General features: G+C 43.6%; 1 protein-coding gene across 2 annotated transcripts; it reads left to right on the forward strand.

Annotated features, from left to right (window-relative positions):
* The first annotated feature begins 162 nt into the window (after positions 1–162).
* Positions 163–25,903, forward strand: TTL (tubulin tyrosine ligase). 2 transcript variants are annotated; one of them, XM_050951231.1, is made up of 7 exons: positions 163–454; positions 6,300–6,378; positions 8,175–8,407; positions 9,802–9,937; positions 10,095–10,364; positions 14,761–14,863; positions 22,300–25,903. In XM_050951231.1, the coding sequence occupies exons 1-7, from the start codon at positions 298–300 to the stop codon at positions 22,348–22,350; spliced, it is 1,029 nt and encodes a 342-aa protein (XP_050807188.1). In that variant the 5' UTR covers positions 163–297; the 3' UTR covers positions 22,351–25,903. The 2 variants fall into 2 exon arrangements, with proteins under 2 accessions (XP_050807188.1, XP_050807187.1); XM_050951230.1 differs by having other exon boundaries at positions 165–454; positions 14,761–14,904.
* The last annotated feature ends 688 nt before the right edge of the window (positions 25,904–26,591 follow it).

The raw sequence follows: 26,591 nt of genomic DNA on the forward strand, positions 1-26,591 counted from the left end.
GCGGCCCTGGCTCCCCGTGACCTCCGGGGCCATGTGGGCGGCGCTGGCGGGCTAGAGACACGCACCGGGCTCTGCCCTGAGGTGGGAGCGCGACCGGCCTCCATCGCAGTACAACAGGCCCGGGCTCCCTATGGGCCTGCGGGGGGATCCCCCGAGAGAGAGGCCGGGCTGCGCTAGGGTCCTGCTCTGAATCCGGCAGCCTGGGTGGGAGCTGGGCTGGAGGAGCCGTGGGTTGGCGAGCCGCGAGCCACGCTGCCCCCGAGCTCCTGCCGTAAGTCGCTGGCGTTTAATGGGACGATGTACACTTTTGTGGTACGAGATGACAACAGCAGCATCTATGCTGAAGTGTCCAAGATACTCCTGTCCACCGGACAATGGAAGAGGCTGAAAAGAGACAACCCCAGATTTAACCTGATGCTGGGGGAGAGGAACAGACTGCCCTTCGGGAGACTGGGTAAGAGCGAACAGCACAGCAAAGCAGCTGGTTTTTTATCGGTGTTCAATGCAACATGCTAATGCTTGTTTGTGTGGAGCGGGCCAGAACCTGCGGGGCTTTTTACTGTTTAATCAAGTGTGAAGTTGTTGGGTTCCATTGCAGGATGTTGTCTGTTTGTGGGGATGTACGTTTAGATGCTTTTGCGTACTGGGAAATGTAAACTACTGTGTGACTAGTGTGTGCTGCAGAGTGTAGATTTGGGTGTTGTCTGCTGCGACAAGGGAGGGACTTGGCCATTGGCATGGCAGCAGCAGTAGCAAAGGGTTCGCCTTCGGGAGGTACAACAGCATAGCTGAAGATATAGTATGGTGATGGCTTTTATTTTTAAAGTTAGCCTTTGTAAAAAGATAGCATTTTTATTATCTAAAGATTAATTTACCCAATTGTAGAAATTAGTCATTTGGGGCTGTATTAACATTTCTGGTTATGTCTGTGTTGCATTAAATATTTTAGTTTTTATGCTTCTGTTCCATTATAATGTGGAATCTTAGAGGAAATCTGTTTATAGCAGTACCTTATATTGGAAAACAGGAACAAAGGAATGCTTAGAATCAGAGATCTCAGCAACATGATGCTATATTATGAGAGATCTGCACTTTTCAGCTGGAGACAAGTTTTGTTCTTTCAGCTGCTATTTTAAATTGAAAAGTTATAATGTTCCTGAATTCAAATTGCTATTTGAAATATTGCCTAGTCTGATATGGAAAGCAAGGCCAACTGGTTCTTACAAAATGTAATCTCCCTTTCTTAAATGATTTCACGGCCCCCCTTAACCCCCAAAGTGTGAAAGGGTGGAGACACTCACTCTGCTTTTATCTTTAATCCCCACATGTTCCCTTCTCCAGGAAGCCCTCTGACCCTTAAAGAAATAGCTAACATTTCTTTATCTTGAGGTGTTTTTCGCCTTTTTGAACTTCTACCGTAGGTTCATTTCGTGAGAACTTCCTCGCCCTTTTCTGAAATCTTGAGGGTGGGGTTGGGATCAGGATTGACTCAAGCATGGCTAAAGGGGGAAAAAACTTAACATAACAGGTAACTCTCTCTGTTTGTATGACAAACCCATGCCCATAGTTTATCTTTCAGCTCCCCATATGATCACACGTTTTCTCACAGGAAAAAATGAGTTCTGCTTAGTTGTGGGCAGAAAGTAATTTAATAATAGTACAGTGGTCTCAAAATGGGATATGCAATGTGTTTTGCTGAGAGTTTATTTTTTTATATATATCCTAATGTAAAAAAGATGAGTCATTTGTGAAGGGGAACACTGGGAAATTCTCAAAGTTGTACTAAGATGTGATTTAATCAGTTTTTAGATCCTCTTATAATTTAGATTTGGGCAGATTGTTATATGAAAGTTTGTCCCTTTGTCATTCCTATTTGAGTTAATTTATGATTCTGCATGAATTTATTTTGAAATTAGCTCAGTGAACAGAGTGATGACTCATTGTAAAACTTCTGTGTGGAATTTGGCATGGTTGTCTGCTTCTCTTCAGGAGATGGTCAGAATTGGATTAAGCCAGCCATGATGTATTCAGATACAAGTATCTTGCTCTCAAAAGGTCTGGTTCATCCAGGGCTGCCCTCTGTGTTTGCTAACAGCACTGGAAGAATGCTGCAACACTCTGCAGAAAACCTTGCCTGGGATCAGTCAGTGAAGACAGAGCTGTGTAAGCATTGGGGAAATGGAAAGAATCGAACTTTGGTGTGAACCAAAGAAATAAAGGTCCTTAAATGCTTCTCATTCAGCACTGACCATTCAGAGTCTAATGGCTGATGTGGAATTCAGCGGTGTGCCTGTGGAAAACTTTCTATACTTTTTCTTGGGCGGGCGACAGATCTGTGCTTGCTTTGTTCAGTGCCCAGGCTCACTTACTCCATCCATTAATGTGAGAGGCAGGAAAATAAACGTCATGGAAATTGGCCTGGGGACATAATAGCTCTGTGACAGGCTCCCCCTTTGCCCCCAAGTCCATGTTGTTTTGGCTTTGCAGGTCTAAAAATGGACATGCTAAGGGAGGGAGGTGGTGGGGCCTGTGGGGGGCTGCTCCTCACTTCCTCAAGCTCACACCCACTGGGAGGTTTAGGGGTTTTTTTGTTTATTGAAAGTAGATTGTTTGATTTTATTTAACCCATCCTCAGTGGTGACCCAAACCATGTAAGCTGCACTGCTACTCTGTTAGCTGATGCAGCACATCTACAGTAGGTGCAAACAGATAAGCTTTAAAGCCATTTACAAAATTCTCATAGGAGATTTACCAACCTGGGTACAAAATGTATGCACCCACCTGTTACCATGAAGGCTTATGGCAAGGCAGTTACTTGCCAATTGCAGTCAAAACCTCCGCCTAAGTCGGTGTGGCAGTTAAAATTGTGCTGGACTGATCAACAGGGTTATGGGTAACACAAGTTTAAAAAAAATGTTTTAACAAAGTTGAACCTGTAACCTGGTGGTGTCCCATTTTAAAAAGAAATGGGGACTGATGTATGATGTTTGATATTGGGAGTCGTACACCTGTTAGGATATATGACCATGTTTCCTTAATATGTATCCACCAGCACAAAGCCCCCAAAATGACAATTTTAGATACAGGAGGGGGAGGGGGATTTTTACAAATTTGAAGAAAATGTTGAAATTGCCAGATTTGTTGAAGAAGTCACCTTTGATTGCATAGCAATAGAATTATGAGCTAGGAGAATGCAACAAAACTGAGGCAGTGTGTGGGCTACTGCCAAACTCACCTGCTGGATGGTTTATTTTTAACCAGTTTGTCTCACTTGCCATGTTTTCCCTCCGAGAGTTCAGTTGTTAATGTAGTGCTCGCAGCAAGTCATTCTTTTATTCTTGCCAGCCACATTTCTATAGGAGCTATTTGTTTTGCAGTCGTATGGCCAGACCGCTCCTCTCCCTGTGCCACCACTCCCATTCTCTCACCTCCCAGATTCCCCGTAGACTAGAGTTCATCACCTCTCCCTCTCTAGATCCCAGGGGATCTTCTGAAGGTAACAGGGGCATCTGCATTGAGGTCCTTTGCATTTGCATCAGCTCATGGCCTCCCTTCCTCTCTCTTACAGCCTTGCATTTTTACCAGGGACCCATGCTACTGCCCCTAGAACTTCCTTCCCCTCATGAAGGGAGTCATTCCTTAGCACAGAGGGAGTGTTCCACTGAAAAGTATTCACTACCTACATGGAGAGAAGATATCTGATAGTAGAGGGCTCTTTAATGTGGCAGGCAAAGGCTGAAACTAGCCAAAATCAGAGTGGAAATGAGACACAAATTAGTAAGTGATGGTAATGAACCATGATACAATTTACCAAGGCAAGTGGTAGATTTTCGGTTATCTGGAGTCTTGAAATTAAGATTGGCCTGTGTACAAATATGCTGTAGCTCCACCACAAGTCATTGAGCTGGATGCAGGAATCAGAGGGTGGAAGTCTCTGGCCTGTGTTAAGCGGGAGGTCAGACTGGATGTTCTCAGAGGTCCCTTCTGGCCTTAAAACTATGGGGGAGAGGGAGGGAAATGATGGAAGACCTAAGCTGCATTCACTGTTGTACGGGATACCTGGGGAGGTTGAAGAATGATAACAGATGCACTGGCATTGCTGATCCTGAGGAGATCCTTCTCCTGGGGAGAGCAGCGTTCAGAAGTTGAGAGATCTGCACGTGCTTGGTGAAGAAGGATCTGCCTCATTGCAATGAAATATGTTTCCTGGCTCCCTTCAGGAGGATTATTCTGAACTGGAATCTCTCTCTCTCATTTCAGTAAATTGGGACAGATCCCTAATCCTGTAATAGCTCCTGCGTCTGTTCCCTAACAGTAGAACTGGTTCCCCTTGCCATGACATTCCCTGCAGCATTTTGCTGTGTATTTTCCTGTCCCCCTGCCCCCCACCACTGTTTTGCCTGTATCTGTTCTTTTAACTGAAGGATCTTAAAGTGCGTATGTACAAATTTAATGGTGAAAAAGAACACTAGAATAACCTTGTCTAGTAGTGACACAATAACGTGCATAATGGATTCCTCATTCTTTAAAAGAAAGTACAGTAATAAGATTGGAACATAATTTCCAGTTCTTCCAACAGTAGCGCCTATTGAATGACCATCCGACAGCCAATATCCCCAGCATTCACTTTTCTTTTTCTGTTATTTTTTGCTTCAGGGAAACTGGTTAGTAAAAATTAAAAAGCTACTCACATATGTCAGTCACTCATTGGTTTTTTGGGTGGCATTAGAACAACTAGAGCCTGGTTTTCAACCTGTGGCCTGCAGACCCCTGGGGATCTGCAGACAGTCTCTAATATTTCCAAAGGGATTCACACCTCCACTGGAAGTTTTTCAGGGGCCTGCAAATTAAAAAACATTGAAAACCACCGAATTAGAGTAACCAGTAAACCAGTATTTCCCTTTCTTATTTTGCGAGTGCTGTGTGAGTTTTCTAGTTCCCATGCATGGAACTAACACGCGTCTTATGCTCTTCCTTTTAAAGCACATCCAGCTGGAGTGTGCCTCAGGGTTTTCATTGAATTACCTACCCACCCCGTCCCTTCCCAACCTCTGCTTGTCCGTCCAGCTGGTTTGGGTGCCATTTCTGTTCAAGACGGTCTCTAGTTTGTGGAGCAACTAAGGGTGCACTTAGGGCCAAATTTCTTATCCCAGTCTGGTTTGGTGTGCTGTGCGGGTGGAATACACACACACACCACACACCCCGTTTGGATTCTGGTCCAGTCCAATGGCTACTAGCCATGAGGAACAGCCCCTTCCCAACAGGGTTGGGTTGGGGGAAGAGGGAAGTGTCTGTGTGCAGCCAATCCTGTGCTGCTGCTCTCAGCCCCTGCGCCCTGTCAGAGGGAGCTCAGGCAGAGCAGGCCACTGCCAATGGGTGCCCTGCTGTCTGTCTGGCCACCCAAAATCAAACCCTTGCCCCTTCTGTGTGTAGCAGATGATTCTTCCTTTTTCTGAATCATAGAAAAGACGCTGATGTCTTCAGTGCAGGGAGCTTCTCTTCAGCTGTACCTACTGTGAGTATGCACTCCTTGTGTCACAGTGACCGGGGAGCAATGGGGAAAGGGATGGCTTCTCCTGGATCTGGGCGTTTTCAATATTTCAGCTTTGTCCTGTGCTCTCAGGCTGGCTCTCCTGCTGTTAGTCACCCCTTTACTTCTGGCCAAGAAAATTAAAACAAGGTTGCCTAGCCAATAAATAAAGATTCTGCACATTTCTTAGAAGTAATCATTTGAGTTTAATTGTCAGGACACACAAGATAGAGCTGTTGCATTATCTCCTGAGTCCAAATGCTCAAGGGGTGTCCCCCCGCCATCTGTGCCTGGAAGGAGGGTTGTGGGTAATGCTTACAGACACTTGTCTAGCTGGTGAACCTCAGGGGACAAAGGATTTTTAGGCATTCTAAGCAAATAATCCCTTGCTACTCTCTGTTGTAAGGACAAGGTGGGGTCACAGTGGGGGGAGGTTTGGTTTGTTACAGATATTTTGGTAATAGACCTATTTGTGGAATACCAAGAACGTACGAGTGACAACCAGCACTAGAATATGGAAGTATATAAGGCATATCTGACTTACCACTGCAAATAGTAAAACCTAACTTAGAATGGTCAGGCCTAAGTAAGGTGCACTTCATGATGCAACCTGGGCCCAGTATCAACATCATGTGGTTGTCTGGGGTACTGTATAAAAGAGAAGTCTAATTTTTCTCTTTTTTCCTAGGATTCCTTAGCAATCTGTTCCCCTCCCCCTTTTTTTTTTAATTGAAAAGTTTGTTCCGTAACTCTCCCTTTCCTCTTGTAGGTCATGAACCTGGACTTGTGCAGCTGGTAAATTACTACAGGGGAGCTGACAAGCTTTGTCGCAAAGCTTCCTTAGTGAAGTAAGGATTCCATTGATACCTTTTAGCATGTTTGCAGAAATGTTTTTTCTAATGCAACTAAATATTAAGTGTGTTTTGTATGATGCTTGAGAAAAAGCACCAAAATTTGCCCTTAAAGGCCTGCTGTTCAAGGACTCTTCGGCAATCTTCAGAAGCTGCGTCTGCTTTTTTTCTTCTCAATCGTTTGTGTGCCCAAATAGCATTTCAGTTTCTAGATACTGGACCTGGTTTTCATGGGCAAGCAGCATTTGTATGTGTAGTTCTGTTATTTGCGCTTGCAAATGGTGCTGCATGTCAAGTTGGGAATGCAAGAGCAGCAGATGTTGTTTCCTAAAATTAGGACCTAAAGAAACAACCACTACAACATTATCTGTTTCTCCTGGCAGATATATTTTTAAAACTTGCTTCCAGTCTGCCATTTCTGTTGTTCATTTTTATAGAGACTTGCAGTACAAATGTGCCTTTAGCTAACCAGATCCTTTGGTCAAGTGAGTGCCAGGAGACATCTTTTTCAAAAGAGACTACTCAGAGACAGAATTTCATCATAATCAGCAGTGCCAGTGTCTGCTGCGGGGAGTGGTGCTTGTGCTTCCATTTGTTAAAAAGATGGAATATTGAGTTGGTTTAGGACTGAACTCTGTTTCAGTTACAGCATGTTCATTTCAAAGCTCCTGGTCTGCTCAAACTGTGTAAGGCTTCACTGTCATACAATGAGAGACATGCTGCAGGGCTCACATTAACTTACATAATGTGGAGTATCATTCTGGAGCCTGCCCATCGTAATCGTTTGTATACAATGGTGCATCTTGGGCCTGCGTGGCTTACGTTTCTTAAAAAATCCCTTCTAGAACTCCCAGGCCCTTCTGTGTAGATATGATGTAAACCATCACCCAGTGCCAGAGAGCAGGTTACTTAAGACCATTCATTGAGAATCACAAAATTATTTCTATATAGCTTGTGCTTTGTGGTCAGTGCCTGTCTTTTCTAAAGCTGCAGCTGACTTCCCCTCTTAATCCCAAGAGTCACTAATACTTATAATTGCTTAAAAATTCCCTGTGACTCTGAATAAAACCATTTTGACAAAGGACCTGATCCAAAGTCCACTAAAGTCAATGGGAAATTTCCATTTAATATCACTGGGTTTGGATTTGAAATATAGCTCCCGCTTGGAGAAAATTACTTTTCTGAATAGCCTAGTTCGCCATTCTGATCACCTCATCTTTCCTGAGCAAGTTCCATTGCGCAGCAGTTTTTGCAGGGGCTTCTGTGTTAGGACACAAGATTCCCAATGAAAAGTCTTTGTTGGTTTCTCAAAAAGATTTGTGCGGCTAATGTGCAATATCTAGCTATATGGAGCCATTTTTTATTTATTATTTCAGAATATTTGACTCCAGTTCATGATGAAAGGCAAATATATTAAAGACAAAATAGAAAGATCTAGATCAGTGATTTGTAACGTTTATTTAGAAAGATGAGTGCTCAAAAACATCTTTGAGAGAGAGGAATTTACACAAATCTCAGTCTTATAGTATTACAGTATTTGCTGGGTTTTAAAAAATATTTTGTCCTACTGTTTTTTCTTCTAGCAGCTTTAAACAGAGGACTGTTTTCAGCAAGTTAATAGAAATATATACAGTATAGTATTATTATTGTTGAATATGCATTAACCATATTCGCTACCAGGAAAAAGGTGCATGTTAATAATAACCGGCATTTAATAAGTATGAATTATTTTGGGAGCTGGCATGTTCTAGGATTAGCAAGGTTAAATGAGCTGGTTTATCTTCTTCAACTAGGCTAATCAAGACGAGCCCTGAGTTATCAGAATCCTGCACATGGTTCCCAGAATCATACATGATTTATCCAACTAACCTAAAGACTCCAGTGGCTCCCGCACAAAATGGAATTCGCCATCTTATAAACAACTCCAGGACGGATGAAAGGGAAGTGTTCCTGGCCTCCTACAACAAGAGAAAGGAGAGTGGGGAGGAGAACGTGTGGATAGCCAAATCCTCGGCCGGTGCCAAAGGTTTGTTTCCTGCTGAGATGCTCCATCTCTTTTCTGTTCTTGCTTGATTTTTGTTATTTAAAAAAAATAGAAGGATGATTATTTTTCCTGCATCGTGTCTAGCCAGGGTTGCAATATGCCTGTTTAACAGCAGAGTGTGCTCCGCACTGCAGGCCTTTACATAAGTACCACAAAGAACTCTGTTCTCTGCACCGTCTGGGGCATTTTATGGTCTCCTCTCTGCTCCTAGGGAACCATCAGCACAGATTAGAAGTACAAACCTTCACATTCTGTCTGATATTTGGGGGGTGAATAAATGACCAGCAGTGACCCACCATGATGCTATAAACACCCAGTACTGCTCCCCAGCAGAGCTGTTTGTGTGGTGAAGACCCCAGCAAGAGACAGGGCACAAGAAGTGTGTCCTATAATAAAGCCAGTGCAATGTGGGGTTCAGGCAGAGTGCCTGAGCGGGGATGAGGGAATGTGGGGGGCAGGAGGAGAGTGGTGGGGGTGGAAGTGTGCGGGGGAAGAGCATGGGAGTAGGAGGGGTGCAGGGAAATATGAGTGGCAGGGAAGATAACAGTTACGGAGAGGACAGATGATCATAGGGGCAGGTGGAGGACAGGAGACTGGGAAGAATGTGAGTGGAACCAAAAGGGAGGCAGGATAGTGATAGGGTCTGTTGTACTGCCGTCTCTCAGGCCAGTGATACAGAAGGCGGAAGGAGAGGAATCCACTGGTAGCTTCCTGTTCCAGAGAATTTAGGAGGATAATGGGGCAGGGGGTTTGCCTGCCAAGCAGCCGCTGGGGAGGCACCTGCATTCCTGGCTGAAGAGAGAGTTCCCTGCAAGGCTCAGACACTGGAAGGCAACTCTCTCCCCACCGGCTCGTGATGTCTGGGTGCTCATGGCTGGCAATAGGGGATGCTGAAGACCAGGCCAAAGGGAGGCAAGAACAGAAACACCAATAGAGCATGATAAACACCTTTTGTTAATTGGGCTTGTGGAAGAATTCTGTTTGGTAGTTAAAGAACCGGAGGAAAAACAGTAGAAGCCACAATGCACAAATTTTACACAAGAGTCAACCACACACCCAATCCGGATTCTTAAGTACATAGATGTTCCAAGATCTAAATGTGTATTTACAACTGTAACTCTTATAGCTGAAACTCTTCCTTTGTCTTGAAGCCTAGACATCTCTGGGTACCGAGAGGAACGTCTTTATTAGCCAGAGAGGTTTTTACCTCCATATTCTCAAGCATGATCATAATGCCAAATCTGCTGCACTAAGAGACCCAATGACATATGTCATTACATATATTTTGGTATACTTCAAAATCCTTTAAAAAAATAATTTCCATTGATCATATCTGTGAAACTTGCTTTATTTTACTTTTGCTTTTTTCATGTTAGGTGAAGGAATTCTTATTTCTTCAGAGGCTGCTGAACTTCTGAACTTTATAGATGATCAAGGACAAGTGCATGTGATTCAGAAATACCTTGAAAAGCCTATGCTGTTACAGCCAGGCCATCGCAAGTTTGATATTAGGTAACGTTTTCTATTGATACTTAGATTGCCTGTCAATTCTTATTCAAAAAGATTAGAGAAAATGCATCGGGGTGAGTGAAGTGGTGTTAATCTGATTACGTGCATATGCTGTTTTAAAAAAACCCCAAACCCTATTTAGTGTTCTTCTAATTTTCAGAAGCTGGGTTCTAGTGGACCACCAATATAATCTCTACCTCTACAGAGAAGGCGTTCTGCGGACCTCTTCAGAACCATACAATAGTGCTAATTTCCAAGACAAAACCTGCCATTTGACCAATCACTGCATACAGAAGGAATATTCTAAAAACTATGGGAAGTACGAAGAAGGGAATGAAATGTTCTTTGAGGAGTTCAATCAGTATCTGATGAGTTCTTTGAACATTACACTGGAAAGTAGCCTGTTATTGCAGATCAAACAAATAATAAGGTAAGTTGTTGATCATTATTTGTGTTACAATAACACCCATTGACACCAACCAGAACTGGGGATCCATTGTGGTAGGGACTGTACATGCACACAGGGACAGACCCTGCCCCAAAGAGCTCACAGTCTAAATAGATGAGACAGACAAAAGTATCATTATCCCCATGTTACAGACAAGGAACTGAGGCTCAGAGACGTTAAGTGACTTGTCCAAGGTCACATAGGAAGTGTGGGGCACTTGTCTAGTCTAGGGAGTTTCCACAAGGTGAATGGAGCTATTTTTGTTTTTTATTCAACTTTGTAAATATATGTACATATCTGAGTAAGATGGGTAAGCCAGAATTCACCAAAGTTTCCACTAATTTCAGGTACCTTACTGATTAGGTGCATGCATGAGACAAGTGGGGCCTTTTTTTCAGAGGTGTTAAGCATTCACAACTCAAACAGACATCATCAGGAGCTACAGGTGGAGACGATACAAAGAACTAACAAAGAGTTGCTTCGTTTACTCAGTGCTCCATCCTGTGTACTGAATGAAGCAGGGTCCTGTGGGACAAATGTGATCATGTTAATTAGACTGTCTTGTAGAATCCTAGAAGATTAGGGTTGGAGGAGACCTCAGGAGGTCATCTAGTCCAACCCCCTGCTCAAAGCAGGACCAACCCCAACTAAACCATCCCAGCCAGGGCTTTGTCAAGTCTGACCTTAAAAACCTGTAAGGATGGAGATTCCACCACCTCCGTACGTAACCCATTCCAGTGCTTCACCACCCTCCTAGTGAAATAGTGTTACCTAATATCCAACCTAGATCTCTTCCACTGCAACTTGAGACCATTGCTCCTTGTTCTGTTATCAGCCACCACTGAGAACAGTCGAGCTCCATCCTCTTTGGAACCCCCCTTCACGTAGTTGAAGGGTGCTATCAAATCCCCTCTCACTCTTCTCTTCTGCAGACTAAATAAGCCCAGTTCCTTCAGCCTCTCCTCAGAAGTCCATGTGTCCCAGCCCCCTCATCATTTTCATTGTCCTCCACTGGACTCTCTCCCTCCATATCCTTTCTGTAATGGGGAGCCCAAAACTGGATACAATACTGGTGTGGACTCACCAGTGCCGAACAGAGGGGAATAATCACTTTCCTCGATTTGCTGGCAGTGCTTCTACTAATGCAGCCCAATATGCAGTTAGCCTTCTTGGCAACAAGGGCACACTGTTGACTCATATTCAGCTTCTCATTCACTGTAATCCCCCGGTCCTTTTCTGCAGAGCTGCCACTTAGCCAGACAGTCCCCAGCCTGCAGCGGTGCCTGGGATTCTTCCTTCCTAAGTGCAGGACTCTGCACTTGTCCTTGCTGAACCTCAGCAGATTTTTTAGCCCAATTCTCTAATTTGTCTAGACCACTCTGGACCCTATCCCCACCCTCCAGCATATCTACCTCTACCCACAGCTTAGTGTCATCCGCGAACTTGCTGAGGGTGCAATCCATCCCATCATCCAGATCATTAATGAAGATGTTGAACAAAACCGGCCCCAGGACAGACCCTTGGGGCACTCCGCTTGATACCAGCTGCCAACTCGACATCGAGCTGTTGATCACTACCTGTTGAGCCCGATGATCTAGTTAGCTTTCTGTCTACCTTATAGTCCATTCATCCAATCCATACTCTTTTAACTTGCTGGCAAGAATACTGTGGGAGACCCTATCAAAAGCTTTGCTAAAATCAAGGTACGTCATGTCCACCGCTTTCCCCATACCCACAGAGTCAGCTATCTCGTCATAGACGATAATCCGGTTGATCAGGCATGACTTGCCCTTGGTGAATCCATGCTGACTGTTCCTGATCATATGCAAAGGAGGGCTGAATGAGGGTTGCATGGGCAACCTTAATATTGGCATTTCCTAACTTTTAAGGGTTTCACATTACAAACTGAGTGTCCTTTTGACTAGTTTTTTAAATGGATGTAATATTGGCTGCTTGGTGGATTCCCCTGGTTATATCATTGCTGCTCCCAGCTTATTCCATAATTTGCTCAAGATATGGTTTCTTGCCCCTTTCTCTGGAAAAGCTGGTCCTGGGCTGAATAGACCCAATTCCTAAGCTTGCATGTTCTCAGAGGAACAAAGATACAACAGAAGGATTGGGATGAGGTCATAGCCCGGAAGGAAAGTTGTTCCAAGTGGAAGCAGAAGGCTGTACTGTGTCCCAGGCCTTTATATTGATTTTGTAATCTAAAATATTTCACTATTTAGAATGCTCCAGTAATGTGCCTAGGAATAAGGATGCAGGCTCATTATAACATCTTATTTAAACCCATTCCCTCAGAAATGATAGGAGCTATTTCAAGACATTCCTCTTGGTATGGTTTCCTGTTACAACAAGTTGGTTCCTGTTGTACAGCTGCTGAACCACGGCTTGACGTTCCATCACGAGCTGACATTTCTGGACACCTGCTCAAGTGGATTATCGGCAGAGCTCTTTCAGACTGCTGCATTTCTGTGGGCTGGTTCACACTTCACTCTGGTTCAGTGCTCTTAGACTGATTTGTGAAGCCACGTGTTATGCGTGGGCTGGATTCAGTATGACTTGGCACTGAGGTGCAAGTCTGTAGCCCAGCAGCTGGAGCAGGGTCTGCAGGGCTTTCTGCATTTGTTCCCTCCCATGGGGAGAGATGCACAGAGCTGGATCTCCCAACTTGTCTGTGTGCTGTCCTTCCACACTGCTGCGCATGGGAATCTAGGGAGCTGAAATCTTGGTAGGAGCTGTGCATCTCTCTCGCACTCTCCCCTTTTATACACCAGACCTATCTCAATCCACTGCTGTGAGAGCCTCTGCTGACTCTGGTACTAGCTGGCTGGAACTGGCTCTGCAGCAGTGAGGTACAGTAGAAAGGAATAAGTTAGATAACAGGCACTTTTGCCCCCATCCTGACTCCTTTGTGCTGCTCAGGGGGCACAAAGGGGCTAGAATCTGGCCCTAACTTTCCTTGGTGGGGGAAGCTCTGAGTGGCACAAAGCTGTCATAGTCCGCTCCTTGCCAGCTGCCCCTCCCTCCAGCATTGGGGTGGGCAGAGCATAGCTGTGCTTCTCCAGTTCTCAGCTGGCATGTGATCTCATGTCCCTCGGCAGCTGTAACTAACTGTGGCTTGTGGATCAGGGAGCTGTAACTGGCCCCCTCATAGCTCCTTTCTTTCTGAACTGAGGGTATCACTCTGGAGGAGCACCTGAGCCCGTGTGTGATATTGATCAGGGATGCTTCTCCCCCAGCTAATGCAGCTAGTCCTGGTCCTATAAATCCTTGCTCAAAGGAGTAGCCTGGGAGAGCAGCCCCGTGGAAGTCATTGGGACTGCTCAGTTGGTCAGGGTTTACAGTATTGGCTCCAGTTTTGTTGCATATATTGGACCCTGCTTCCTTCAGACTTAATGTAAACTTCAATTAGATTGATGGCAATTTAACAATACCACCCTCATTGATCTTAGTTGGAGCCCCCTGGCCAGGATCCCTGCATCACTGACGTATACCACACTTACAAATATGCTTTTGCTTTGCCTCGATGAAAATCCAGGCTGCTTATCGTGTGTACAATGTTTATTCTTAGTCAATAAATCCAGGTGTGTGTGGAGTTTATGTATACGTACACATATACTGGGTAAGTACATATATACCTATATTTGTATTCTCTACACTCGATTCGTATGATAGTTTATCAAAGCGCCCTGCATGGTGAATAACAATCGTGCCTGTCTACTTGAAAGAGAAATCCTATTCTAATGGAAAACGGTTGTTAATTAGATCATACCCATGTTGCTGGGAGGCCACTCTTGCATGTCTAGTGTCCATAGTCATTCTAAATGCAGATAACAAGAGAGCACTTCTCGAGCTCGTGATTGGTATTCTGCTGTTGTGCATCACTCTTCGAACTTTACGCCATTCTGTGCTATTGGAGAACACAGAAAACGTGTTGAGTGTCACAGGAACATGTCGAGCTGATTCAGAGTTGCGTTAAAATCTTCTTCGTGCTCTTGTGCATTTCTTTCTTTCTCTAAAGCCTGTGGTGTTATGAAGTGTCCCTGCCACAAATCAGTCCTGGTCCAACTCTCAATAAAATCAGTGGTAAGGCTTCAATGGCATTTGCATCAGGCCTTTAGTTAGCGCAAACGGAGAGAGATTTTTGCATGAGTCAGATTTTTTTAGTATCTTTTTTTATTTTTGGCTGGGCACAATAGCAAAAAGTAATAATAGTGTGAGGAACAAGTTTGTTCCTGATCCACGGTTCCATTTGCTTTTCCCACTGCACTGTGCACCTCTGATCGCTGTGCTGTATCTGCTCCAGGAATCTAGAATTACTGCTCTTAAATGTTATGGCTGCTAAGTCAGATTCTGCATTTTTTTCCTTTCACAGAAGCTGCCTTATGTGTATAGAGCCTGCAATCAGCACCAAACACCTTCACTACCAGAGTTTCCAGCTCTTCGGCTTTGACTTCATGGTAGATGAGGAACTGAAGGTCTGGCTAATCGAAGTCAATGGGGCCCCTGCTTGTGCACAGTGAGCATCCCCTCCCTATAATAAAAGAGTAGCTCTCGGGGGCCGACAGCACAGCACACTTGGTCTCTTGTTGCTGTAGTTCTGAAGAAGGTGTTTGCTTTCCTCTCTGCTTGGTGGAAGGCGATCGGTCCAGAAACTGAGACCAGATACTTGCCTCCAACACATGGCCTGCTGCTCCCTAAGCTTGGCGGTCTAGGTGACCCTGCCTTGAATACACCACAGAAGGAGGCCCCTTGCTGTTCTGTGGGGCTGGAGAAAGCTCCCCCTGGCTGTAGTGCTGCAGTAGCTACAGCCAAATGGCACCCCAGAGTTCTGCCTCTCTGCCAGAAGGCACGTTTCCACTCAGCTTAATTTCTGTAACTTACACTATTTCTCAGTAGGAACTTAGTCGTTATCCCTCTGTCCAAGCCTTCATACCGGTGGCTTTTCCACAGCAGTTGTGTGGGCCAGTCCAAAGGCTGAGACTCCCACTCCTGGACTTGAGCAGTAGAGCTTTTTTCATACGACGAGTATCTAGCTCCAGTTTCAATCTGTGAATGAAAACTCTTTGTGAAAATGTAAATGGAACTAAAAAGAGGGGTTTTTGGTTCTTCTTATACCTGTGGGAAACAGGTAGAAATTGTGGAATTGAAGATTAGTGTGAGAAAGGGAATGGGCAGAGTCATTGGTGATTAAGAAGGGTGTGGCTAGTGGGTGGTGCTGACTATCGCTGGATGGTGGAGAGGTTAGTGGATGGAGATGTAAACTGATCAGGGACTTGGTTTACTAAGAACTGGCCTTGACTTTCAAGTTAGGTCAACATAGATACAGCGCTCAGAGGTGTGAAAAATCTACATGCCTGAGCACCACAGCTGTTCACACCTAGCCCCAGGTGTAGAGACAGGTAGGTCAATGGAAGACTGCCTCTGTTGACCTAGCTACCAATCCTTGTGGAGGTGGAGTTCCCACAGCAACACAGAAACCCCTTCCATCACTGTAGGAAGCACATACACTGTGGCACTACAGCGGCACAGCTACAGCGCCATAGTTGTGCCATTGTAGTACCCATAGTCTAGACGCCTAAATTTAGGAACTTTGGGAAGGCTGGCAGAGCATCTGATAACCTGGCTTTTATAAAATCTGGATAGCTTATGCTGTTTTTCAGCTTTACCGGCCTTGTGTGTAGTGTGCAGTAGGGGGCTGTTTCCCATTTCAGCTAAAACAGGTGTGAAAGCTGCTGATCAATACTATGAATGCGATGATTAGAATTTACTGATTTCACGCACTGATACTTGGTATAGATCCGACTTAAGATGTATAATGTTGAAAGAGGTGGTAAGGAAACAATCAATTGAATGAATTGAAATAATGAAAACAGATTTTCTTCTAAAGCAAAATATTAACATTGTCAAGAATTGTGAAATAGGAGGATAGAAAGAATTTGTGCTCATCTCTAACCATGCAGAAAATCAGTTTCTTCAGACTCTTCAAGAGCAAATGTACCATTGAATGAAACTACGTCTTATTGAAGTGTAAGAGAAGAATGTTGATGAGTATGATCCTGGAAGTGAGACTTTTTTGATGCTGTCACCAAAAGGTAGATGCACTGATCATTTAAGTCTCTGTCTCAGGCCTTCCAGCAGCTCTTCGCTATTGGTTCCGTTCAGGAGCAATTTCTCCTTTTCTGACAGCCAATGAATAGCATAGAGCGATTGATGATTGTGCATTAAAAACAACATGAAATGCATATACTTTAACTTGATAAGAAGGCAGGATGCTTCCTTCATGCCAATAACAAAATCACCTTCGGTGGTGCACAACACGAGCACTTTACTTAAATTCTAACAAATTGAATTCCTTCATTGAGCATGTGCCAGAGGAACATCATGACCAGTTTCAAGACACTATTTAAGAGGGTCAGCTTCTAGCAAAGACATTGCTCCAGGCCTCCTTAGATGTGGCAGACACTGCAGAATGGTTTGTATCCACTGCAGTGGTCATGAGAACAATGTCTTGGCTGCAGATGTCCGGTTTTCTGAGAGAGGTTCAGAGTGCCATTGAAGACCTCTCCTTTGATGGTTGTAAACTCTTTGTGGACTTGACAGATGCTTCTCTACACAATTTAAAGAAGTCGAGAGCCCCACTGAAATCTCTTGGAGTTTATACTATTGAAAATAAGAGGAGATTTAATAGGTCTCTATCACAGACCATCTGAACCTGTGACCAAGAGACTCAATAAAGAAACCTCCGTCAGCTACCATTACATCTTCCCAGTCATTTACTACTTCTAAGCAGCAGTGCTGATGGCTCGGTCAAGAGTCTCAAGCATCCAGTCAATAGGTATTTACAGCTGCAAAGAAAAAGACAAAGAATATTGTGTCCATGTGGGTCAAGGTGCCATCCAAGAAAGCAGGGGTGAAATATGGGAGAGAAATCTTAGCCATTTGCTTGGACTGAGCATAAAAATATGAGAATTTTCAAAGATGCAGTCATCCTAAACTTCCTATGTACAGTGTGGGCATTCAGCATACTGCTTAGACCTCACTGAGAGAGAAGTAAGGCCCAACACAGTTATAGTACATGGTGTGGTTCACAACTTCTTCCACAGCCACCGTCATCCTCTTGGTTGGCTGAAAAAGGAGGATGGATGCAATAGTAGTGGAACAATCAGGAAGATTGTATCTCTTCATGTGCATCCAACTCCTAAAAGTGCTGGAACTTGAAAATGAGGAGAACGTTGATCAAAATACAGCTTGGCTTCTGCACCACAAGGGCTCTACAAAGAGGCACTAAACTTACAAAAGCAATTTAGGATGGTTTTGAAAGGGCTTGACAGATTACAGATGGCTGACACTACTGGCACAAAATCCAGGGAAATTTGGTTTGATCTAATATAACAAAGAACTTCAACCACACAAGGACCAGATTTTAAAATGTTTCAGAGAAGCTACAGAATCAGTCATGCTGGCTAAGCAATGGACAGATCTCAAACACAAGGGCATAGGTGGAGCCCAGGACAGGAAAAAGTGCCTGAATCATGCTGGTTGGAGTATGATCCTGAGTTCGGTCCTTGTAGCATTTTAAGTTGAAGATCCACATTTCTACCCCAAATCTGTTTGTGAAGGAGGATTTGCTCCATAGTTCATTGCATCAAAATGGTGGAAAAAACTGTAGAAGCAAAATCACAGATGACAGAACAGTCAGCTTTTAAAGGACCTGAATCAGATCAACATCAATTGAATGTCTGTTTAATCCTCTGGAACTGGTTTGGTCATAAGTGTAATAGGCTAAGTGCTGGAAAAGCAAACAATTCAAGGGAAATGGCTTCTACGGAAGCTGCAAAATCGTTGTGGGCCTATCTAGTAGACTAGGGACAGACTCAATGATTATGTTCTTACATTTTGTTGAATTATAGAATTGGAAGAGGGTTTTTAGACAATAGCTGAGGGTTTATATTCAAATAATACATGGGCTTTGGTTTCATTTCATAAAACCTTTCTGGGGGGTTTTCACTGGTGGTTTTTGTGTGAGAGAAATTGCTAAAACTTTGTGGTTGATAAGGAGAATCCAATGTTTGTTTAGAAAAAAAAACCTGAGAAACTTGGGTAAAAGACACTTTTGGGTGTCATTCTGTTGTCCAAGTAATAGAACTACCCAAGTATTAAGCAGTATGTTTTCAGGAACAAATCAGCAGCCTCCATCGGTGGAACAGTGGAGAGGAACAGGGTTAATTTAATGTTGCATAGAGAACTCTGTCACTCTACTCTGCTCTCACTGGTGCTTCTGGAGCTCTTGCCCATTCCCTGTTGTAGGTGCAGCTGTATGCTCTTGACCAGTGCTCACAAACAAGTGTTGCATGCCAAGATGAGGAAAATCCAATTGTAATCCTTCAAAAGAGCGTGTTGCTGATGCAGTGGGCCTGCAGATGCTAGCAGTTACTTTGTAGGAATGTGGTTTTGAAGAGCAATCTAAAGAATATATGCTCGTCATACTTCAGACAAGAAAGTGTATTTCACCCCTACTCTGCCATACTATGAAAGAGATATAGAGGAGCCTAAACCCATGTAAATGTGAGATTGGTTTCTTATTGGTTATAATTATCTCAAATAGACCTGGAAAGTAAATCCTTTGTGTAGAGCTGCATCTCAGATGTTGAAGACTGATCCATGTTGCATCAATGCCTTTGCAAAGGTGTTCAAGAACCATTCACCTTAGTGAAAAAATACCCCTGTAATGCCACCAACTAGATCTGCCAGGGGTTGGTTGAACTTGTGCGTGTGAGTTTCTGGAAAGAAGTGTAAATATTTTGCATGTGATGATAGAGGAGCAGATGTGTTTGGGCTCCTGACTCCAGAGCTCTCCTTCAGAAACAGCCTGTGATAGGCTGCCCAGCTCTTTAAGTGGCTCCTGGCCGCTCTGGTGGTGACCCTGGAGGAAAGGTCACTGAGTCAGATGATAGCCTGTGGCTTTGGGAATGAATTCACTGCTGCAGGGGTTCAGAGGCAGCTCAGGAAAGCACACTCTGATGAGAGCTAGGTGCCGATGAGCCTGTTTAGACTCAGCGCAGTATCAGAGAGGTGTGTTACTCCCAGAGCAGGAGGAGAGAGGAGGAGGTTGGGCTGACCAGGGCAGGGAGCTCTGAGGATACAAGTTCAGCTTAGTCAGTGCATTCTGTCCATGCAGACTGAGACTCTTTGGCAGGTTGGTGTCAAATTGGCTTAAATTAGAAGCCCTGTGATAAAACTCTATTGGAGAGGGTGATCTGGGTTCAAACATGAACCTCTGGAGAATCTCTTTTGTCATTGCACCCAACAGCAGAACCCTTTCCAAGGAAAGTTCATCTTTCCTCTCTAGTTTGAGAGGCCATATCCGGAAAGGAGCAGCACAGCTAGGGTTTGGCGGTCAGCCTTTTCACTTGCTGGGGGCTTCTGTTTCTGCAGAGAGCACTGCATAAGGCCCAGCCCCAGAGACAGGCTTATAGGACATGATTCCTGTGAGCTAAGGAAATCAACACAAAGGTCCCCCGACTAGAGACGACACTGGGCATTCTGCATTAAAACAGAGAACTTGTATTAATATTGCAGCAAGAACCGATGCTATTCAGAAAAGGATGTAGGATGTAGAATTGACACAGAAGCCAAAAGAGTGAGAAAATGTACAGGTGTGGGGTGTGGAACCTTTAAGTTAAAAAATGAAATACTTAACCAAAGGCGTGTTTTGTGTTTTCATTTACAACTATCAAGATGGCTTAAAAGTGTGGAAGGTTCTCATCTTCTAGCATTCTTTAAAACTGGTCCCAGAGGGCTAAGGATCCATTAGAAATGAAAGCAAACACAGAATGCTTGCCAGAAATCCATCTAACACCATGGTTGGGAGAGAGACTCTCACCTTCATAAATTGTCAGATTTGATACAGAAATCATCTACTGAAAGCAGTGCAGGGGAGAGAATCTGGAAGCTGAAGGTATGCTGAGCCAGTTGCACAGGTGAAAAGACCTTGTTCATTCTGGTAAAGAAGGCCTTGGTAGGAAAAAACGTATCAGCCTCTGTTATCTCCAGCCCTGTTACAGTACATCTTCAACAGAAATTGCCTTATTTGTTTTAGGATAGTGACAGTCACCGGGGATGAAGAAAAAAATCTGCATCATTGAAACAGATAAATATTCCATCAACATGGCAGTTGTTCGTAGTCCTTGTATGCAATCTATAAGATCCAGGAACGTCACTCTGAAGCCTCTTATCTTTGCAGAGTCACTGTGAAGCGATGGGCACTGCTGCAAGCACGGATGAGAGCTCTTTTTGTTCAGAATATAACCAGGTTCAATCGTCACCAGATTTTGCAGTCTATCACTGTCCAATTTTCATGTTCTCAGACACTTTTTCTGCTTTTTTACACATGCTACTTTACGAATTACACCCATCCAACAGCCCAGACTTTCAGCTACTAGTATTGTAACTAACTGACACTAGTTGTATTGATAGTGCCACAGCGTCCTATGTCAGTAAATATAGGAAAGTCTAGAGCTGTCTAACCTCGGCAGTCTTAGCTGTGTAGCTCATGCTAAGTTAAAATACTTTATCAAATACTGATGCTGTTCACTAGACTGAATTTTGTCTGGTCATTCTGTCTCGCGTTGCCCCACAGGTAAGGCTTCTCCTCTCATCAGAAGGTAGGCCTACTTGAACAAAGTCCATTGTTGCTATGCCAAAGATTACTTTGTCCCCTTTTAAAAATTTATTTTGTACAAACAGCAAAACTCTGCTCAGAATATCATTGGTTTTGAGTTTGAAGCTTGGAAAAATTGTGTTTCATAAACTGTGTGTAAGAGAGAGAGAAAAATTACACTAGACTGATCATAGGTTGATTTATTTTTTGTTATTCTCCACCTCCTTTGGAAGGAGCCTACCTTGATGTCTGTTGACAGTGCCTCTTGGCTGGTGCTGATAATGTATGTTGATGAATACCAGCTTCATGAAACTTACTGTGACGAAGCACAACTAACTGTGCCAAACAGTTGAAATCCCTGTGCAGTGCCACACAAGCAAACCCCATTTGGTGTTCATCCTACTGTCCTGTTTCTTTGTAATACTGAGGCATCAAAATTACATGACTGGGATGGAGGGAGGGTGCACCTGCTGTGGACTCTTCCACAAATGTGCTAAGTATCTTCTGCAGGACTGATGTGGTCCCTGAATTGGGGTCTACTTTTGGCAGCAGAGATCTCCACCAAGTTGGCCTTACTCTTCTCTGCCCATTTTGTATCAGATGAGGAGACCTGAAAGCACATGACATGGAGCTCTTTTTGCTAGGTTTTCTTACTAATGCAGAATTAGTGGAGTCTACGTCTCTCATGATTTAGGGTGGAATTCTGCTCTCAGATACACATGAGACAGTCCCACTGGCTTCGATCGGAGCTGCAGATCTGTGTCTAAGGTCAGGATTAATACCTACCATAGGAATGGTTTGGCAGGAACATTTCCTATTATAAATAGGATTAATTCAGTGTGCTACACAATAATTATGAAGATCAGAAGTTTTTTTTTCTTCAAAAAGTCATGTGCTTCAGTTTAATGTTTCAAGTTAAGTCTCTACTGCTTTTGTTCTATAATCTGTTCTGTTCTGACAGTAAATAAATATAGAACTACCCACTAATGTGATCCTGTAGTCCATTGCAGTTGCTACTAGCAGGCATGGATTTACGATTCCATCTTTGCTTAGGTGGAGGGAGAAGTATAGTAAAAGGGATGGGCAGCCTCAGGGTGGTGAGAGAAGAAGCTAGAAGGGAAATGGGTATTTGTATTAATGGCAAGACAGTATAACTGCTGCTGGGAAAACTTGAATGAGGGTAAAGAATGTTCAACGGGTTACTCTTTCCCTGTTAAAATACTTCATTCTGATTTTTCTCTCTTCTTCTAGGAAACTTTATGCAGAGCTTTGCCAAGGTATAGTGGATGTAGCCATCTCTAGTGTCTTTCCCCTCAGTGACATAGTGCAAAAGCAGAGCCAGTCATCCATATTTATGAAGCTGTGATGACAACAAGACCATCTTAGTGACACACATGGGAGAGCTGCCATCGATCGATTCTGAGGGAAGGCTGTTCGATCATTGACTTTAGCATCATGCCAAAAAGGAGGAAAAAGACAACTTTTTGGAAATTCATGAGGAAAATATAAATAAAAGAAGGCATTCAAGGAGAGCCCAGGATGAGCCAAAGTTGTTCAGACAACTCTGCCTGTGTTTCACCAAACTTTGCTTTGGAAACAGCTCATGTGACTTTAATAACTGAAGCAAATCTCTCTGGGAGAACAGCAAAATAATGTTTAAAAAAAAGCAGGGATACAGTAATATTGTATTATCTCGTCCTTTTCTAAAAAGAAACCTTTTTCCTTTTCCCTTTTTTTTTAAATAAGGCAATGTAATGAAGAGTACCATCGATGTGGGTTTCCTGGTTCGTCACCTGCTGCAGTTTTAGTGCCTTAGCTCAGTCCCCAATAGGTAACTCCTTTTTGTTCCTGCTCCATTTGTGTGGAGGTGAAAAGCTGTCTTGTTTTGTGGGATGTTTAAAAGAAGAAAAAAGCAATTTTAAGTCTATTTTAAAATCAGCTAGCGAAACACCCAGGAACGATATGGCAAAGGTGGCACTACTGAGGGCACTGTGTCTAGTGCAATGAAGAAGCCTGGGGTTGAAGGAGGTTTTATTTACTTGTATCCATTGTCTGAGATTTGAATCAGTTGTCCATCAGTCTGATGCAGTTGGAACTCCTAGAAAACACATACTGAGCCCCTCTCCCACCAATCTGCAGTTTTTAGGGAGTCCAGGTTGACGCTCTTGTTGAGAACGTTGCTGTAACAGAGTCTGACTTTCTTAGAAGGCTTGTTCAGAGGGGCATTCAAATGATCTTGGTTCAGCTCTTCTTTCAGCTTTTATGCTTTTAATACCTTCGTTTTTGTTAACCAAAAGAACGCCAAGGGACCCTGCAGCCTCTTTAAGAGCTGCTCGTGTACATTTTTTAACTCTTCGTCTTATTTTAATGCATCTGAGGCTTGAAAATAAAAGCCTTTCCACTCAACCAGTTGTATCCCTTTCAACCCAACCAATTTTCTCTCTCTCCATTGGCCAAACATTGCATTTTTCAGCACTTACAGGTCAGTACCACCAAAACATGGCTGTGCTTTTTACCCCAAGCATCATCAGTCAGTAGAAATAGGCTCACCTCTTGGGGACAGCATTTGATGGTCAGCTGGTGCTGCTGTAGAACAGCAGGGAAACTCTTGTTGCATATTGCGTTATATTGTGATAACCTTTTAAAAAAAATTAGGTCAGTGAATGTAGAAACTCACATTTTTTTAAGTGTAACCTAAATAGATTTGTGAAATCCTGGGAACATTCCCCACATCATAAACCATCCCTTTAAGTTACAATTTTTAACCTAAATAGGTTGGCTGTGTCTCTTGTAGAACACAGTGGGGTCCCTGATAGCAAACTGGGTACTATAGATTGTAAGTGTGTCCGTATTGCAATGCAGTGTGTTGGGAATTTTCAGTAGGAATAGAGAGGTGGAATTTTAAATTTAATCTTAGTGTTTAAGAAGTAATAGTCTGTGTTTGCAAATGACTAATAATAACAAAATCCCCTCTTTTAAGGAAACCAGTAAGATTTCTATAAGCTATTACGCATTGTCAGTACTGAGATGCTGCAGTTCTACATGCATTGCATGTTGCATCCTAGCATATTTTTGTTCTATGATTAGATTTTTTTGTCTATGTATTTAAAAGGTCAGTGAAATGATGCAGCTTCCTAACAAACAAGTGTGCACGACAGAATGAGAAGCAGAATCTGATATGGAAAGGCATGGGAGAATTGTTTAGAAGAAGGATTTATCTTGTGTGGTGCACACTCCATGCAGGATACTGTTGTGAAACACTGACATCTGCACCTGAATCAAATCCAGAAAGAGTTCTGGCTCTGCTGGTCGGATCAGAACTACGTTCTGTTGTCTATGACACTTGATTTGGGCTGAGGATACTTACATTAATGACGGTGACCCAAGCAAAAGAAAAGTGGCTCCTGCTACAAAAAAACCCCACCAAAACACAACACCTTTAGTAGGTTCCAAGCTTCTGATTGGCCAAGTTTCATAACGTTGAGTTAAGTAGTATAATTCTCCCTCCAGTGAAATGTCTGAGCACTCTTACACACTTACCTTGACTTCGGGCTGAGATCTTCCATCTCTGAATTCAGGTTTCAGTGGTGGTTACCAGTGTAGAGCTCTGTGAATGAATGCACCTGTCACACTTTACCAAGTCCAGTGTTCGTAAATCTCGGCTCTATAGCAAAGGGAGAGACCGAAGCATTTCTGTGAAGTGTACGGAGCTTTAAATCTCATTGCTAGGGCACACTGGGGGAGTTTCTGTTCCACACCTTAATTATTTCGATCCAGAACAGCTAGATTTGGGGACAGACTCAGCCACTTAAAAGTTTGTCTATTTGAAAACTTTGGCCAGGTGGCTGTCAGATTGTCCCCCACGTCCCTTCTGCCAAAAGTCTTCATGCTCTTGCAGGCTTCATTTATTTACAGCAAGTAAATAACTTCAAAACCCTTCACCATTGCTGCTTTTCTACACATCTCTGCAATCTCGCATTGAAGCTGCAGAGGTCGTTCCATTGGTGCGAGTTGAACATCATCTGTACATCAAGCCAGACTGCAGGTGAGACAGGAAACATCAGTAAAGATTCCTTGGCTGAATAGTATTATTTCCTTATCAGCTGGCAAAGAGCAGGCCTTATTCTAGGGCTGTGTCTACACTACCACGGTAAGTCAACCTATGCTGTGCAACTCCAGCTACGTGAATAACATAGCTGGAGTCCTTGAGTGGAGTTACCATGGGATCTACACTGCATCCCATCGACTTACCTTACTCTTCTAGTCGGGGGAGGGAAGTAGAGTGCAGGGGTCAACTGGAGAGCCATCTGCAGTTGATTTGGTGTGTCTTTACTAGACCCGCTAAATCGACTGCAGGTGGGTTGATCTCAGCATTGATCCCTGCCATAGTGTAGACCTGCCCTAGGCCTTGTACGGGGATGCCTGAGCTCGCTGTCAATAGTCCAGTTACCTTGCCTGGCAGTGGAAGGCCAGGAATTTTGTTTTCTCAATGGGAGTAGCCAGGTGATTCGAGTTGGGTTTTCATGGCTGCAGAAAAAGAAGGAAAACAAGATTTTAGAAATTAACTTCAAGTCTCCATTACTGTGGAGGCCAAGAAGCCCATGAGGGGCACGGACAGGGTTTGTACTGAAATGAACCCACAGAAAGCCTCAGGATTATCCAACATTCCCCACTAACTCATGTGACTACAAGCCTAATAAGGCCACGGGCTTTGTCATTAAAACATCAGTCAGTATTTCAAATGTATGCCCCCTTTAGTGTAATCTGTCAAAATCCAGTGGCCAGCAGATTGCCACCATCACATAAGTGTGCTGCTGCTGTGCAAACGTCTCGTAAGCAATAAATGTGAAATGGGCTCAAGTGTTGTATCTGAATATTTGTGAAAATTTGATGGCAGATGTAATGTGCATTTGAACTATCAAGTGGTTGAAATATTGTATTCCAGAAGTTGACAAGGACGACTGCTCTAACTGTGTGTACAGAGAGCTCGGTGTGTGGTGGGGGTAGAAGTTCCAAAAATGGATGTCTAAATTAGGGTCCTATGTCCATGTAGAGGCACCTAAATAAGGGGCCTGATTTTTCAATGGAGCTGAGCTCCCAGCAGCTCTCATTGATTTCATGAAGAAGCAAAAAAAAAGGCACAAGCCCAAATTTTAAAAAGTTCTTTTTAGGTCTTTTATTTCCATTTCACTGATCACAGTAGTAGCTAGATAGTGAAGTGCAGATTAAAAGCCATCTGGCTAGTACCAGTCAGTCAAATGAAAATCAAAGGAGACTTTAATTGAAAGTGATGACTTTTAAAAACTGGGCTTGCCCTCTGGTTTTTCCCTGATGTGTAGGAAATGGGCCTGAAACCTGTGGTGAGGCTTGGCTTTGTGCATGGTTTTTACCTTCAGAAATAGCAGGGAATGTCAGTTTGGTGTTGGAGGATGTGTATCGTGAGCTCTCATTCATTAACTCATTAATCGAAGAGGGAAGGTGGTGTGGACACAGGCTATGGCTACAGTAGAAAAAAGATGGGGAGATGGTAAGCCCATGTTAGA

Source organism: Gopherus flavomarginatus, chromosome 4, assembly GCF_025201925.1.
Source record: "Gopherus flavomarginatus isolate rGopFla2 chromosome 4, rGopFla2.mat.asm, whole genome shotgun sequence".
Taxonomy (NCBI): Eukaryota; Metazoa; Chordata; order Testudines; family Testudinidae; genus Gopherus; species Gopherus flavomarginatus.